Source organism: Vanacampus margaritifer, chromosome 7, assembly GCF_051991255.1.
Source record: "Vanacampus margaritifer isolate UIUO_Vmar chromosome 7, RoL_Vmar_1.0, whole genome shotgun sequence".
Taxonomy (NCBI): Eukaryota; Metazoa; Chordata; class Actinopteri; order Syngnathiformes; family Syngnathidae; genus Vanacampus; species Vanacampus margaritifer.
Window position 1 is genome coordinate 2531912 of NC_135438.1, and position 17936 is coordinate 2549847.

Below are 17936 nucleotides of genomic sequence, written 5' to 3' on the forward strand. Positions count from 1 at the left end.
TCCAAGCGCGCTTCCGAGAAAAGTTGTCGGAAACCGTCATGGCGAGGGGCGTTTGGCCTTTTAAGCTCCGCATTTAGCTTCCCAGGTCGCTCGCTCAATCGCTTTGACATTTTCCCGAGCGTCCGCCCGGGTTTCACAGGCTCTATTAGCTCCAAATAACCCCCGCTGATTGTTAGCTATTAAGACGGCCTGAAAGGTGGGACACAACTAAGCAGCAAAAAGACCAAAAACGCCAGCTTGCCGGCAAAAATATCTTTCATACGAGTCCCTTGAGCTACTGATTCTTCATTTTTTGACTCAAAGACGTCAAAGATGGCGCCAAAGCACTACTTGTCCGATGGAAAAGTAGCGCGCCGTCTGAATTCCAAGAAACGACTGCATGTTGAAGTGAGGGGAGGAGCTATGTCGATAGCCTGGGAGACGGAAAAAGTCATGAGTGAGTCGTTGCAATAAAAAAAATAAAAAAATCGAATCATCTGTAACCAATGGAACTAAGGAACACTTTAAAAAGTGTGTTTTATAAATTGAAATTTGTATCAAGAATGTGGAAGGGGTCCAAAACCACCCGAAAAAAAAAAGGCCGGTCTCTATTAGGGCTGGACAATAAATCCAATTAATTTGATTAATCGTCATTTTTAAAAAATCGAATTGTTGAAAATTTGCTAGATCGTGAAATCGAGTTTTGTCTTCTGGATTATTAAAAGCGGCTGTTCTTATGTTGTATTACATCCAACATTAATATGAGTTGTCATCTTGCATAAGTGGCAGAATGTTGGACGGGTGGTTTACAACGTAATGTTTTCAATAGCTACCAACTACTTCATTGTGGCATTTAACTCTTTGACTGCCAGACGTTTTCAGAAAAGGGTTGCCGTGGGTGCCAGCCGATTTAAGCATTTTTGACTGATCTTTCAAGGTTCACAGAAAATTATGTGTTTGGACTATGGAAACACACATACTACCAAATGAAAGATTGGACTCTCATCTTTCATCAGAAAAAAAAGTTTGTTTCTACCGTATTCCGTTTTTCAGTAATCAACAATAGAAAATGGTTAGTTTCATCTCTGTTTTGAAAAAAACGTCTTTTAACGTCTTTGGCACTCCTCCATAGGATTTTACTAAACGTTATTTAACGTTTTTGGCAGTCAAAGAGTTAAGCGCTAACTATGAATGTTAAGTTTATGTTAAAACTGATTTAGAATCAGTATACATTATTGTTGTCTGAACATTTTGCACAGGGATTGTTTTTGAATAAATGAAACCTTTAAAAAAAAAAATTGTTGGGTTTATTAGATCAAAATCGATTAAAATCGTAATCGCCCTGAATGACTCGCGATGCTCGTCTCTATATTGCAGATTTTCACCTCGGTCAGGAATCCTCACGATAAATGGGAGTCACTGAAGTCCATTTCAAAAAGACGTTTTTGGACAATGGATGGCCGACGCCCACTTTTGAGAATTGTGGAAATGAGGAGCAAGAAGAAAAAGATGTTCACAGAGGCACTGCCGACAAACCGAGCAAACGCGCCCACCACCTTCTTGGAATGGAGACGCGCAATTAAACGTCTGAATCCGCCCACTCAACTTATGGCTACCTGACGTGCATGTTTGTGTGTGTGTGTGCGTGTGTGTGTGTGTGTGCTCGAAGGGAATACGACGGTGCATATTCACAGCAAACCTGACTTTTTCAAAACTTAGATAAATAACTTCTTTTTTTTTTCTCAACAAGAAGGAAACCAACAACACTGACAAGAAGGGACCAAGGGTCTTAAAAAGGGCTAAAAATCTGTAAAGTAGCGGCACTAAAAGTCCTGATTCTTCATGGTTTGTGTGTGTTGCTATTGTACAATCAGCTGCTTCGATAAAGTGGTCAGACCTGAGGTATCCACGACAACCACAAGAGGAAAACCACCACAACGGGCGTGGACAAGATGGCAGCGCGGCCGACGTGGCGTCTGTGAGGTTAGCGCAGTTTGTTTGTTTGCTTCCGGCAGTCTTGGAGACAAAAACATCAAAAACAAGAAAAAGATTTGAGCCAAGCGCGCACAACATAAAAGCCTCAGATTTTCCCGCCTAGCGTCCCGTCTCCGATTCCTTGTGTGAGAAAGTCCGGCAGACAAAAAGCGGAGTCGGTTTCCGCCACCCTGGAGGGTGAAACCCGACCAATGAGAGCCAAAAAGTTTTTGGGGCGTCCCGCAGGGATCTGCGCCACGACTTCTCTAAGGTTGTCTTGTGACTGTGTTTGTGTGTGTGTGTGAAGAATAAAGAAATACGAGGTAGGGTGGCAAATATTGGTCAGTCAGACACTCGACACCTCGCCCTCAGTAAGAGAGGGAGGCGACTTGAAAAAAAGAACCAAGAAAAAACAGTGCTAGCGGCGGGAAAAAGAAGTTTCCCGTCGCTAGGATACAGCAAAGTACGAGGCACGGCAAAGAAGTCTTTCTAGTGAGATTGAGGTATAACGTGTGGTCCATATATCATATTTCATATTCTATTCATATAATCTATAAATATGTCCATCTGCTTCAGGTAGTTACGTGTGTGCGCCGCTTTTTTTTTTTTTTTTTTTTTTTTCCGACTGACTAATATTGCTGCCCTCGTCCCGCCGGCTGCATCCTGAGACGTTTACAGTACTGAAGGCTACCGTCCTCTTCTACATTCAACATGAGAGCCGGCGCGGTGCGGACAAATAATGACATTGATCCTGCTATCATATAACGAGTCACTCGGCCTGAGGAGGACATTGTTGTTGCTGTGACAAAAACAAAGTCGGACCACATCAAAAGAAATGGCATGCACCCCCCCCAGTCCAGCCGGCTCTTGGAACCTTGGAGCCGCTACGAGGGCCCCCCCCCCAAGTCAACAGAGCCTGGAGTTTCTCCGATTTTTGGGGCGGGGGTGAAGGTCGTTTATTTTAGAAGGTTGTTTGTTTTAGAAGACATTTTTCATCTTCAAATAGTTCGAACTATTGTTCATATTATTTATACAGCTCCAGAACAATGTAAGCAACCAGGAGAAAATAATCGGTTTCTCTGATTTAGCTATTTATAGGTATCAGGAAAATGAAAGTTTGTTTTATTCTATGAACAATGACAACGCAACTCCCGAATTCCAAATACAAATAAAACTTTACTTGAAAATCGTTTTTTTTCTTCGTCTCTCTTCCAGAGCTGTATTAGCAACTAATTATTCAACTTTTTTGTCTCTCAGTTTCATAATTGTTTGACATTTAACAGTTTTCATTTAATACTCAGTTTTTTGTACATTTGTACAGTTACCTTTATACACCTAAGTGATTTAATTTGCGGTTGCACGACAAATTATTTTCTCACATTACTGTTGCAGTAATGTGTTTTAAACAAAAAAAAAAAAAAAAGTGATAAGTGCTGCTAGTTTTTCCATGCAAAAAAAAATCTGCGCCTTAAGTGCCAATTATGTTGTTTTTAAAAAACAAATTCATGCTACATGCTAAAAACAAAATGGACGCCTATTTGTTTGGTAGCTGCGATTGGTCGCCAGTCGGAACCTGGTTTTAGACACTTCAAATGCTCGGCATTGTTCGAAGTGTGGATGCATTTCATGCAGGACGTCTTTTCCTCGTTGGCTGCGCATTGCCTGCCAATCACGCCGCGAGCGATTGTATGAAACCGTTAGCCAGTGGTGCTAATCAAATCGAATGTAAATGATCCAATAGGGCCCAGATCGCGCTGCCCCGTCACCAAAATCGGCCCCAAACCAAAGCGGTGCATGCCATTTTCAAGGAAAACAATCAAATGAATACATACAGTACATTTCGAGGAGTGAATTGTCGGGTTCAAAAGAAATCTCTCACCAGGCAGCGTCTGAACAACATTGAGCAATAAAAAGAAAGAAAAAAGCCAACAAAGTCAAGTAGAGAGCTCCAAACATGACACGGGAAATCATTGAAAAATCCAAATTTGCGGCTATGACATACGGCATAAGATTTAATGACATTCCCAAATCAGCTCACTTTAACCAGAGATAATAAAAATGTTCTTAACTTCACCTTAGTGTTTGTAGAGGTGTGTTACATTTGCGGACTCATCTGTCCAGGAATGATATTCCTTCTCCTCGTTCGTGTAGTGTTTTGTGTCATCATCATCATTGTAGTCACAAATGAGCATTTTGCGCACATTATGCCTAATTTGTGTGCACCAAACACTCATTTGTAGGTTTGATATCATTCTGATGAACAACCTGGACGTTAGCTTAAGCATATGCAGCACACCTCGAAATTAGCACTTAGCGCGCACATGATGGGGCCACAGTTCAATTGTCCCCCCCCCGTGTCATGTGTGGGGCTCCGTACAAAAGACACCAAACGAGCATTTTCTTTTCTTTCCATCCGTCCTCTGAGGGATGTTTTTCCTGCCTCTTTGTCAGCGCGGAAAAACCATTTCAGCGCCCCCCCCCCCCCCCCAGCGGGCGGTGGACGTACGTGGCGTCTCGGCACGCTAAAGCTAGCTCTGCGCTCCCACCCCCACCCTAAGAGAAAAGCTAGGCTACATGCGCAACCTGCCGTCTTTCGTGTCCCAAAGTGCGATGATGTGTATTAGTAGTAGGATAGTCGGGAGTGTCGTGTTACTTTGTTGTTTCTGGGAGTTGCGATGCAATGTGCGGCAGGACAGCCGAGCCGCCGAGTTGCGGCGCTAGCTTGTTTTTGCTAAGTAGTCTCGTTTGAAAGCCACGTCTCAGTTACACCCTGAGTTCACAACCAGCAGAAAAGAAACAATTGGCTTTTATCACTCGTAATAATTTATAATATATTAAATCTGCCTATCAGCTAACCCCCTCCCCCGCCCCACTGCATACGAACCCGCCCCGCCCTCCCGCCATCCCCCCTTTATATAAATGCACATTAGCGTAGTAAACTGCCTTTAAAACTTGAAATTGGATGGAGAGGAACTCGATTAGTTGAGCTTGATTAGAAGAGAAAAAGGAAAAGAGGAAAGAAAAACATCAGCAAAGTGTCCTGGCTTAGCCCAGGCTATCTAGCTAGCGGTTAGCCGAGGCCCCGCTAAGACATTAGCATAGGAGCGGGGGCTCAACGTGTGGATAGCAGCCGAGCTTCACGCCCATCCTGAAAGGCCGGAAACTGCCACGGCCTTCCACGATCAGACACCGATGGAGGTCCATGAGGTAGCGCCGGCGCCGCTGCGGCTGACCCGCATTCAGATGCGGAGGCAGCGGCGTCGGCGGGCCCTCCCGACCCGGCTTGTGAGACGGACCGTAATAAGTGCATGATGCGAGGGGCAACAATGCCGAGGTAACCTGGTCCGCCAAAGCGCCGGACCCAAAGTGTAGTGCAAAAGAAAGCAAAAACAAAACCAAAACAAAAAAAGAAGGGAAAAAAAATGATCTCACCAGTCAGTAGTTTGTCACAAAACTCACAAACATGCATCCCTGAATGACTTTTTGTGTGTCTTCTCGTTCCGCGCAGAACTCGGCGAGACGTTGCGGGCAGGAAAGAAAGGTCTTGCAGTTAAAGCATCATGGCTACCTGGCAGGCGGGTTCTGATTCGCAACCCTGATGAGGAATCTTGACGGTGTTGATTCATACGTACACTAAATAGTCACTTACCAATTGTTTTTTTTGTTTTTTTTAAACCGCAACCCCCCCCTGTCCCCTTTTTGTCTCTTTGCCCAAATTGGAATGTTCCCAAGAAACTGCGTTCCTAAGCAGCTCGGGTCCAGGTCCGGAGAAGTGGTAGGGGCAAGGGGTGTCGGTTTTCAAGGTTTTTTCGGGCTTGGGATAAGGGTTGCAAAATTCCGTGAATTTTCAAAATTGGAAACACTCCAAGGGAATTAACGTGGATTCATGGAAATGAATCAGGAATTTAAGTTGCAGGTGGGCTTAAATATATTTTACAAGCCTGACTAAAATAAGCAGATAGGAACGTACAGTTGACTCAGGGCTGGTTTGGCGTCTTTTGGGGCCGACGCAGTTGTCTTTAATTATTATTTTTTCTCTACTTTACCCCAAGAAACTGGCCAAACATGTAGAGGGAAAAGTCCATTAATCAATTTCAAATATAGACAGCAAACTGAACCGACATCAATCAATGTCAGAGGCACACCTGTGTTAGGCAGGGGAGTTGATGACCCCTGACTGACAAGAGCCCCCAACTCACAAGTTTTTCTAGTTACGAACTACCGCTTGGTCGAGCCAAAATTAGTACGAGCAACTTTCGATTTAAATGATGAACTGGAGTTATTCAGGCAAATCGATCCATTTTTGCGTGGCTGTCTGCCAATGACAAAAAAAATGTGTTGATGTTTATGCTTGAATTCGATACCTGTTCTCCTGAATTGCCAGTTAATTCCCATGGAACGAGTATTTCCAAAATTGCTCAGTTTAACTTCCCACGGAAATTGTCTGGGAAGTTCACCGGAAACTCTGGAAATCAACCCGAGATTTTGCAGCCCTTTGCAACCCGACTGGGGATTATCCGCATGCGTGAGGAAATTTCATCAAATTGTCGTCGTTTGTCTTGGGTACAAAAATCTCAACAAAAATGCTTCCAATTAGTGGTTGGTTTCCGAGAACCCCCGTCTTGGTTTTCATCCCTGCGTTTGTGCTCGGCCCGGATACTGCAAAGGAAATTGGCACAAATAGAGTCCCGTGGTTCTGGAGGAGTCCGGTGAGGTTGCTTTTATTCGATGGGTTCCACCTCTTCCTTGACATCCACCTTGAGCTCAGCAGGCCCGAGCAAGGGGGGGGCGGCGGCATCGTCGATGCGTGGGGTGACGGCGGGCGTGTTCTCCGCGTCGCCGAGGAACTCCGGACCGGCCACCTCCATCTTCATCATCAGCTTGAGCTTCTTCTTTGGGGGGTTCTTCAGTGTGCCCATGCGCTCCTTGACTTTGTACTCCAGGGTGCTGTGCGGGATGCCGTACATGTTCTGCGCCTTGGAGACGCTCATCTTGCCGCTCATCACCACGGCGATCGCCTCCTCCAGGATCTCGCTGTTGTACTGCCGGTAGCGGCCCCTCTTCTTCCGCGGCTGCTTGGAGTTGGGGTCCCCTTCCGCATCCGAGGTGGAGTACGCCGGCCCGGAGGCGGAGTGGTCCAAGTCGGCGGTCCAGTATTCCGCGGCGCCATCCAACAGGCTTCCCAAGCTCCCGCCCCGCCGGTTCTGCTTGGGCAGGATGGCCCTCAGCTTCCGGCTCAAGGCGTTCTCGCTGAGCCCTCCGCCGCCGCCAGGTCCGATTCCGCCAAAACCGTACAGCTCTGAGGCGGGGGAGTCCCAAGAGAGATCCATGCCTCGGACCTGTGGGATCTTCAGGTCAACCGGGGGTGAGTGGTCCCGTTTGGCGTCGTGATGGTGATGCTGGGCCTTGGAGACTTGATTGTGGTGGTGAAGCAGAGAATTCTTGAAGGAGAAGGCTCCGTGGTGGTTGTGATGGTTCTCCAGAAACGTAGGCAGGTCTTTGAGGTCCCCGAGGGCCCCGCTCAGGGCCCCGCTCAGGGCCCCGCTGGCCTGCTTCAGCTTCATCAGGCTCTCCAGATGGGCCTTGCTGCCCCAGAAGGACGAGGAGCCCTTCTGGCCTAGCAGGGAGTGCGACTGACCGTGATTGAGGAGACCGGCCGACTCCAGGCTGGCCAATGACAGCGCGGTGGGCTGGCTCAGGAGGCGGTGCTTCTGGCTAAGCAACTCCTCCTTGATGCGCAGCGAGCGGGCTAGCGGCGGCTTGAAGGAGCTGATCACGTTGTCCCGCATGCCATCCTGAAAGCTTCGTGGCGGCACACTGTCGTCCTCGTCCGCATCTGGAACGGAATGGTCCACCTTCACGGAACGGTCCACCTTCACGGAACGGTCCACCTTCACGGAACGGTCCACCTTCACGGAACGGTCCACCTTTACGGGGTGACTGTGTGGAAGGGGAAAAAAACAGTCAGAAGTCTGAGACCTGGATACACTGAGCAAAACCTCTTCTGCTGAGCATCATCACTTACTGTTTTGCTTAAGAAAAAGTCACAGACCAACCAATTAAAAACACAGTCAAGAATAAGTAAAGAACCAATCAAGAAGCAAGTCTAAAACTGAATTAAAAACCATTCAAGACAGTTATGAGTCTTCTCTTTTCTGGTTTAGGAACAATTTAGAAACTTTTGACTGCACTTAACTCATTCGCTCCCATCCATTTTTGCTGAAGCAACCCCCTTCACTCCCAGGTTTTGTTACTGGATTTTGACAGATTTTCTAAGGCCCACATAATATTCTGTTCTATTGCTATAAAAAAAACAACTTCTTTTTTTTTTTCTTTCTTAGTGGTGATGAAAACTTTCACCAAAAAAAAAATGTCCACAAACCCCTATTAAAATTTCTAAAGGGGGTCTGGAACAATGCACTTCCTGTCCTAATATTTTTGTCGATTAAGTTTTTGTGTGCGTTTTTTTTTTTAAAAAGTGGAGTCCAAATGAACAGACAGCATTGCGGCAGCATGTAAATGTGTCTGCGGCGAGATGAAAGATGTAAAGTGCTTCCACTTAAGTACTGCCTGGTCGCCACGGCAACAGCAAAAGAAGAAAAAGAAGAGGAGGAAAGAAGAAGAGGATGAGGAAGAAGAAGAGAGGAAGAGGAAGGCCACTTTCACAACACACAGGGTGGGCGGTAAAAGACCCTCACCTTATTCTACACACTCCTAATGTCCATATTTATCACCATATGTAATGTATATACCCCTAATTTACATATGTACCTAATTATATGACGCTCTAATGTCCAATATTTGTATACTGCACTTTGGGGCGAACATTCGCGAGTGTTGGCGAGGGTAGCAAATGTTCGTCAGGGTTGTTGTTGTTCAAGGTCGCATACGTTTGCCAACCGTTAATTATTATTTTACTACTAATGTATCATATTTAAATCCTAGGTAATGTTAGGTGTACATATTTACATAGTCAATTGCTAATATAGCATATTTCAATGTACTGCTAACATAGCATCTAGCATGGTGTCATTTCAGACAAAAGCAATCAAGCTGCGAGCGAGCGCGCATGGGGGCAGGGGGAGTAGCGATCCATCCATGAGTAAATATTTCATGAGCAAATCATTAGAGAGTCCCACTGGGGCTCGGTGCCTTAGGGGCCCTTCCAGGGGTCTTTGGGACCTGAGGACCCCTGAAGACCCCCAGGCTAGATCCGGACTCTTGTTCTAAGGGCCGGAGCTGCATTTGGAAGCAGGAGACTGGAGAAGCACCTCCCCCATCAAGGTGGACACAAACATCATTGAAGGTATTCCATGTTCAAGAGTTGCCGTGTACAGAGTGACCCTGAACGCACCACACCGCAACTTGTTTGTAAAACGCCAACCAATGTTGATGATTGAAAAGCCCAATCTTAAAACGCAGGCTTGAAACCCGAACCATGGCTTCAAATACTAGTTTAAACCCCTAAGACAGGTTTCACTCCTTATTTCAAAACCTGGTTGAGAATGCTAATCTTAACTGTGTTTTGATTGACAGGTGAAGCGTGTGCGTTACCCTTTGACTCCGCGCGGTGAGGAGAAGCCCTGCTTGTCATTCGGGTTCTTCTTGGTGGAGAGATCCAAAACGCCATCTGAACAAAAAGGCACAAACGGATCCAATTTCCGATTATAATCAATGTTATTTCCCCTTCTGCATAATGTTATGAGAAATAATTAGCTTGTAGCTTCAAATATTAAGAAATCTAAAAAGAGTAGACCATTTGTTTTCCAGACTGTTTTATTGATCTCGCCTAACTGATGAAAATTCCATAACAAATACAAACAATAATAGCTTTTTCTTTGGGGATTTTTTTTTTCAACCCTTCTGGGAGATGTTTTCTTTCTCCTGATACCCAACACAGGCTTTCAAACTGGTTATTGTAATGTTTTTTTTTTTTCATTATGAAATTGCAATCGCAATATTGAAGAGAAAAAAAATCACAATAAGATTATTTTTCAAAATAGTTCATCTCTAAATTGGAGTGATTAATATCGACATTGGAGTAAATCACAATCGATTGCAATGGGAGTGAATGGCATGATAGCGTAACATGGATTAAATTAACTGGGTCGCAAGGTAATTGGAATAACACAGATCGTATCCAAACTGGAGTGAATCTTATGCTAATTGTTTGACACTTAAATAAAGACAAGCTCGCAGGCTGGCAAAAAATATGCTAATTGACTTTTTCACTGACATTTAACTGAGAGCGATTTGATTTGACAGGAACGCACATCCCATTACCCAACAGAAGCACTTTTTTAAGATGAGCGTGTCCTTTGTTCCCCAAAGTTAATCAAACAACTTTGCAATCCTGCTGCGAGAGTGAAATGCGTTTCCACGGCGACGCGGCCACGTTTGCCTGTCGGCTCACTCGCTGGCTTTTAGCTCCCTGACGACTTCCCCGTCGCTGCTAATCACTCGGCAGCTCAGTAGCGCCGACAAATCCGTAATAGGCAGAATTAGCCAGCGGCCCTCAGTCAGTCAGTCAGTCAGTCAGTCAGTCAGTCAGTCAATCAATCAATCAATCAATCAATCAATCGGCATGCTGTGAATAATCATTTAGTGGCAGTGATGGAGGAATGTGGCGGTGCCAAACCTAACTTTAGCTGGAAATATGCAAATGGAATTTACTGTATATAATCTATTGATCATATGCACAGAAATGAGTAAAATAATTTATATAACATCCTGGTTGACTATTTTATGTTTTGACTTATGATTAACAGTAATTAGCTTATTTTACGCAAGAATGACAGTTCATTATTAAAGTTAGTGTTTTTGTCTTTACATTATAAATTTATAAATATATATAGTAATAAAAAAAAATCATTCTAATTTAGTCATTATCTGTAATAATAAATTGGGGGGGGGGAATGAAAGTAATATTAAAGGTTATTAAATTAAGATATATATATATATATATATATTACAGAAATAATAATGAATTTCAATTAAACAAACAAATGGACAATAAAAAACAAAAAAACAGATAATTGAAGAAAAAAACAATGGTTTCATCTTATTAAGAATTAACAAAACACAAAACAATGACATTAAATAAAAAATACAAACGATGATGATGAAAAAATAAGACATGTAAATAAGTGAAGAACTGAAATAAAAACAAAATCTAAATGAAGGATAATAATAAGAACACTAAAAATAATAATGACATTACAAAAAAATATCAAATGCTGAAAAAATAACTTAATCAAACACACAAAAAAAAACTTATAATGTGATTTTAAAAAGTTTGTTTTTGACTGTTAGTGTATGTATCAAGCCTTTTGTTTTGTCTTTCTCTGCTTTGCGTCTTTAATAATCCCTAAAGTGCAGCTGACCTTGCTGACCCCCGCAGGCAGGCAGGCGGCCCTTAAATGGGCCACGGAGCCGCTATGCTAGTATACGCTATGCTACGCTAGGCAATGCTAATCTTCAGGCTCAGCGTTTAGCATTTAATCGCAACAACAACAAAAATGAAAAGATCCGGAATGGAAAAAAAAAAACGGATTAATATTCTTATGCAAACAAACACATGGAACAGTAAATTACAAACAAAGTAATCCTATGGTGAATGTAATCAGGAATAAGTGAGAGATCGGGTTAACAAAAACACAAATAAATAAGCGGTTGGGAAAAACAGAGCATCAAATTGTGGGTTTCCGCGAATAATGTAGGAAAGTTCCCCAAATAATACACAAAAAGGTCAATCCACGGCCAACCACTGTAAAACGAAATATAAATTCATGATAAAATCAATCAAGCTCAAAAATGGTGACGCAAAACTTAAATTATTTACATACAAGTGGCGGGTTGAAACAGATGAATGAGATTTCCATTCATTTCAGTGAGGAAACATGATTTAAAATATGAATGTTTTGAGTTACAAGCATTATCAAGGAACCCAATAAAGTCATAATGCGAATATTGTTTTGTGTCTTTAATATAAAAGTCATAGCATCATAGCTCATTTTCTACTCACGTTACACATAATAACTTTATTGGCATTAAAATCAAACATTAATGACAAATTAGGAATGATTTGATATGTTTAATTCAATGATTCCTACCAGCGGGAGGCCGGACGGAAAAGCCCTAATATTTGATTTGTATTTATTTATTTAGTTTTTTTTAATGGAGGAAAGCTAAGCTGCTTCCTAAAAGCTGCTCTTAAAACCAGGAATCTTAACGAGGGCTGGCGGTGGTCACACAGCAGGGGGGTCTGCGCAGTCATGACGATTAACGGGATATTTATTGACTCACTTTGATACAAGCAAACCATGCATGAGTTTCACACAGAGAACAGACAAAATTGGTGCATCCAAACACACAGTTCACTCTAAAAACAGTTGGGTCAAAAGTAACCCAGTTATGGATCAAAAATGGACCGATCCACTTTATGGGTCAATTTGATTCAACTTTCTGAGTTGTTTTTTACAAAATGACCCAATTTTTGACCCAAGTAAAGGATCTGACCAATAGTTATAACTTGTTTTACACTAATAGACCCATTTCTTGACTCAAAGTTGAGATCCAAGTCGAGGATCGGTCCATTTTTGAGCCAACTGTTTTTAGAGTGTTGAATTCACTGCCAGCCATTTTAGAGCATTTTGACATTTTCAAGACTAGGCATGCGTCGATATGACATTCTGACGGTATGATAACGGTGAGCAAAAATAGATATCACTGTATTAAAATTACAACTCTAAAATGACTTTTTTCAATATATTTGGCCAAATAAAAAAATAGATTTTTCCCATTCAACTCAAATTTGCTTTTATTGCAAACAAAATATTGAGTATTTTGAAAGGAGGAAATGTGTAAACATGTGCATCTCACCTTGCTGAGCGGGGGTCTCGGTCTCGGCCGGGTTCTTCTTGACGGTGAGGTCCAGCGGGCCGTCCTGATCGGCCATGAGCAGCTTGCTGAGGACGGGGTTCTGTGCAGAGGCGGCGGCGGCCCCCTCCGTGTCGGGGGGGCTGAGGCAGGGCGACGGCGAGGAGCAGGAGGCGGACGAGGGTGGCGAGCCGGGCACCGGCCCCGGGGGCGGCGGCGGCGTGCAGGGCGGCAGGCTTTGGTCCTTCATGGCCCCGTTGGGCGGCAACGGGGGCGGGGGGGCGTCCTGAGTGCTTTTTGAGGTATATTCGGCGGCAAACTGGCGGATCATTCGCTGCATGATCTCACGAGCCACTAGAGGAATGTGGGGGTCCGACAAACTTGGGAGGTCTGCGGGGGTGAAAAGAGCGAGGAGAAGAATGAAGGCTTTTTAGCAGTTGTTGCAAATATAGGTTATGTCACCAAATATGAAATGCAATTCACTTTTTAAGTTCATTTAATAATGTCTGTTTCAATACTGATTTGAAAAGTGGGTGGCTTCAAACAAAAGGTGCTCTGTCTTGTGTTGTAACACATCTCCGTGTAAAAACCATGAAATAAAAGCTGCAATTCGCTTTATATTCATCCATCGCTGGGAATGTGAGATGCACCCCGCAGGAATAATCCTAGTGTGATGCTGAAATAATCCCAAAAATCACCCGTGAAATCCTCTAATCCCGCCCTTGACACCAGATTACCGAGCACCATTTCTCTGTTTACAAACACTCAAATGTTTTGTTGATTTCCAGCATTTCTTTTCAACTCTGTAGAAATCAGTAGCCTATGTCACACTGAGATGCTGCGAAAATGCCAGCCCAGAAACAGCACATCTCATCTCATCTTTTACACAGAACCCAGTCAAGGCATGTTAATGCAACATCAGTGTGCAGTTTCACACAGCATCCAGTGTGAAAGTGGCCACTGTCGGGAGCTTTCTGGTGTCAGAAATGTTTCAAAAAAGATCTGGCATTTAATTACCTGTGTCTTTAACACAGAACCCAGCAAAGGCAGAATACTCTGTGAAAGGGGCTAATGTGAGGGAGGTTGCTTGTGTAAAATTCAGTAGTGTGTTTCACACAGAGATGCTGCACAAATACTACACTGCAAAAATGTCAGGCCAGAAACAGCATATCCAACATATTTTACACAGAACCCAGTCTAAGAATGTTAATGCAGCATCAGCGTGTAGTTTCACACAACGACAGGCCTTCCAGCGTAAAAGGGGCCACTTTTGGGAGCTTTCTGGTGTCAGAAATGTTTCACACAGATTGGTGCATCAAAGCTGGCATTTATTTACCTGTGTCTTTAACACAGAACCCAGCAAAGGCAGAATACTCTGTGAAAGGGGCTAATGTGAGGGGAGGTTACTTGTGTAATATTCAGTAGTGTGTTTCAAACAGAGATGCTGCACAAATATCGCACCGGCTTTTATCAATCTGTCTTTTACACAGAACCCAGTGAAGGCAGGATTTTTCTGCAAATGACATTCACAGAGTGGAAGGGGCTTTTGTGAGGGAGGACTGCTTGTTTAAAAAATCTCCTTCAGATAAAGATTAGCGGCAAAAGTGGCCCAGTCCTCGCAAAAAATCTGCCATTTAAACACCTTTGTCTTTCACACACAACCCTGCGTATATTTGAAGGGAAGGATGTGTGTTCAACTTCACACCCAAGTCTCAGGCATTGCAGAATATATCCATGTCCACACACGGGCTATATCTAATCTGACTGGTATTAAAAGATATTCAAATAATAATCGCAGTGGTTTGTTTAATCAAATCATTTTTAATCAGTTTATTTATTTGGAGGCTGGCATGCAAACAGCACAGCAGGCGGCCATCCAGGGGGCCGCCAAATAAACAAATCCTCTTTTTGCGCATGAAAAGCCGTGAAACAAAGCCGCCAAAGTCCTTTCAGAATGATGAATTATCGCCATTATTTAACGCAGTTATTTTGTATTGCCAAAGAGTCCATTATTATTCAGACGATCAAGTGAAAACAACGTTACGCAATAGAAACTCTGATTGTCATAATGTGATTGTTTAATTATTTTTTCTCATTCAAATTCCATTACGAGAAGGTCACGGTGGATGTTAATTGTCATCAGTGGCTTCCTGCTTTTTGACACGCGCCTTGTTGACCCTTTAGGTCTGTTTCAATTCAGCGACGCTTTAATTCTGTTGCTTTTCAACAGCAAAAGCAAAGCGCATACCGTAGCAAAGTCTCGTCAGGCTCAATAATGTCATCAAGTATTAAAAGCGCAGCCATCATAAACATGTTATTGTGTGAAAGTTTCAAAAGTGGCATTATTGTTTTGTTTTGTCTTGTTTTTGCATTGAATGGAAACTAATCAGGTGTCCAGCAAAAAAAAATAAAAAATTTGTTCAAGTTGATTATATTTGGTGAAAAAGGTATGAAAATACATTAAAAGATTGTGTAGTTGGGCTCAGGAAAGTGGGTCAACCACCGTGGCCCACTTTGGAACACTTTTACTTCGGTTTACTTTCGATTAATTACGTCTACCTGCAGGCAAAGCGTTTAATTTGTGTGTAAAAAAAAAAAATGATGGCGTCCCTCAGGGTATTATCCTTTGCCCCCTTTTTATTTGACTTTCTTTTAAGATATCGTGTCACTTTGTCCAAAACAACAAAACAGCTGGATCTGTTTTTTTTGAACGCACATTAAAAAAAAAGAAAAAAAAAGTGAGTGTTCTGCTGAAGTACAAATTTGTTTTTTTGTCCTTAAAAACTGAGTGCTGCTGCGTGACATTATCTTACTTTGTATATCATGTCTAATGGCATTCTTATATATATTTAAAGTTTATTTAAAGAGAACATATAATGTTAACATGGCTTTAATGTTTTGTATAAAAATGTTTCAACACCAATTAAATGTGAATTACACAATTCAACTCTAATAATATAATCTGAAAATATGTCTTTGACCTCACAATTCAGATCATTTACATGACATAATCCCACCCATGGATTTGGCAGCTAGGAAGATCTGCCATTTCCAAGACACGCCCAAAATACATCAAGCAGAGATGCAGTCAATTTCGTTACAAGCACAGATTAGCATTATCTTAAAGCATCGTGATGCATTTGTGTTTGGCGCTGTGTCTGACGCATGCTAATGAAGTGCTGCCTTCACTGATGAAAATATCTTATTGTATTCAAGTGTGCTTGTTTTCCCCCCCCCCGTGAGGAGAAGCAGTTCGCCTTTTCGCAACTCTCCAACTGTAAAAGTGTGAGCCTCACCATTGGCCAGAGGACCACGCCCCTCAAAACAGGTTCATTTCATCTAACTAACCATCTAAATCTCCTTTAAACATGACATACTGATATTTAAAAAAATAAATAAATAATTGTTTTATATTTTGACTTTGTGACAATGTCAAACTATGACCAATATATGTATGTAAAGAGTGTATTTGAATGTGATTTATGTGAAATATTCAAACATATTCAGATTATTAGGTCATCCCCAAAAGTGGAAATCTTAATTTGGAGCAACTAAAAGGTATTAAAAATCAAATATTAATCAGCTCCATACGGGAGCAGAAACAATTACATTCAGTGTGTGTGTGTGTGTGTGTGTGTGTGTGTAGTCATTTTAAGGGTGTGCACTCCTGAAATTGGTTAATTTCCCAGTGGAAGGGAGCAAATTCCCCGACTTATCGTGCCTGGATGCACTTCTGCAAGGACACGCCTCCACGTATTCATGACTGGGAAGGTGTGTGGACTGTGTGTGCGGCGTGTGCGTTATTCCGCACCTTTCCTGTGGAACACAGCATTGAGGAAGTCTTGCGCTTGTCTCTCCAGTCGGCTGAGGCGAGTCTGTTCCCGTTTGGCGTCCTCGCCCTCCGACAGGAGCTGGCCGCCGGCGACCGTGTCGTCGGCGCTGCGATCCTGCAGCAGGAAACATCACAATATTAGTAACACGCGCGCTAATCACGGTTCGGGCTTGCGTAGCCCATCTGTCTGGTGTAGCTGTTTTTAATTGGAGTTCCATTTGAACGAATTCTCTTGTAGTGGTTTGTCAAAGTACGAGTCCAGGACTTTGGCCTAAAAAGTCTCCCTTGATTTCGGGCATAGGTCCGTGAGACTTTTTTGTGTGTTCTGTTAAGATAGACATGTCTATCCAATTTTGTGTTGATGGGTAGAACTGGTGTAAAAGACTAAAAACTTTCAAGGAGGCTTGACAGTGCAAATTGGCTGCTTCAACACTCTAAGAAACAGTTGGGTCAAAAATAACCCAAATTGGGTAAATTTAAAAAAAAAAAAAAAAAAAGGACTGACTCATGTTTTGGGGTTATTCAATTAACCCCAAAAGTTGGGTCAAATAATCACCCACAAACAACCCCCCACAATTGTTTTGCGTATAATTTGACCTAACCTTTTGGGTTAAATGACTCAAAAATTTGTTTTAACCCAATCATTTTTAACCCAATTCAATTGGGTTATTTAATTACTCCCAAAAACTGGATGAAATGAATAACCCACAAACCACCCCAAAAAATGTGTTCCTTTGTTGGTCAACAATTTTATTTGACCCCAACTTTTCAGCTTAAATAACTCAAAAAGTTGAGGCGGTCCATTCTTGACCCAATTTGGGTTATTTTGGACCCAACTGTTTTTAGAGTGAAAACAAAATTGCTAACCTTCAGTTTAATTTTGGCCAATGTTCCATGAGAATTTTTCATGCATTCTGTTATGATAGACATGTCTAACCAGTTTTGTGTTCAATGGTGAAAATGGTGTCCGGGACGGATTTTTTTCTTTCTTTCTAACTTTCCTCGTGATTCAAGTAAGTTCAAAATAGCTCCTTGAAAAGAAATTGGCCAACTTCCTATTCAGCTTTCAACAGGATTCCTTGAGAAATCAGATGCTATTTATTTAGCACTTTTTTATACATCAGAAGTGCAACACATTGTGCTTGACAGACAACAAACATGGCAACAAATATATAAAAAGTCACCCCTCCCATTACCACCCTTTTTGTGCGATACTGTAGATAGAAACTAGCGTCAGGGGCTGATTCAATTATTATTGGTACAACCCGAGAAA

At 42.5% G+C, this 17936-nt stretch overlaps 1 protein-coding gene across 4 annotated transcripts in view; it reads right to left on the reverse strand.

The window, feature by feature from the left end:
* Positions 1-302: 302 nt before the first annotated feature.
* lcor (ligand dependent nuclear receptor corepressor) overlaps positions 303-17936 on the reverse strand; it is a 54717-nt gene continuing 37083 nt past the window's right edge. For all 4 annotated transcript variants that reach the window (XM_077569832.1, XM_077569831.1, XM_077569834.1 and 1 more), the window contains 4 exons: positions 16643-16778; positions 12835-13221; positions 9508-9583; positions 303-7893 (listed from right to left, as the gene is read on the reverse strand). In XM_077569832.1, the coding sequence (XP_077425958.1) occupies positions 6675-7893; positions 9508-9583; positions 12835-13221; positions 16643-16778 (1818 nt within the window). In that variant the 3' untranslated portion in view covers positions 303-6674. The remainder of the gene's footprint in view (positions 7894-9507; positions 9584-12834; positions 13222-16642; positions 16779-17936) is intronic.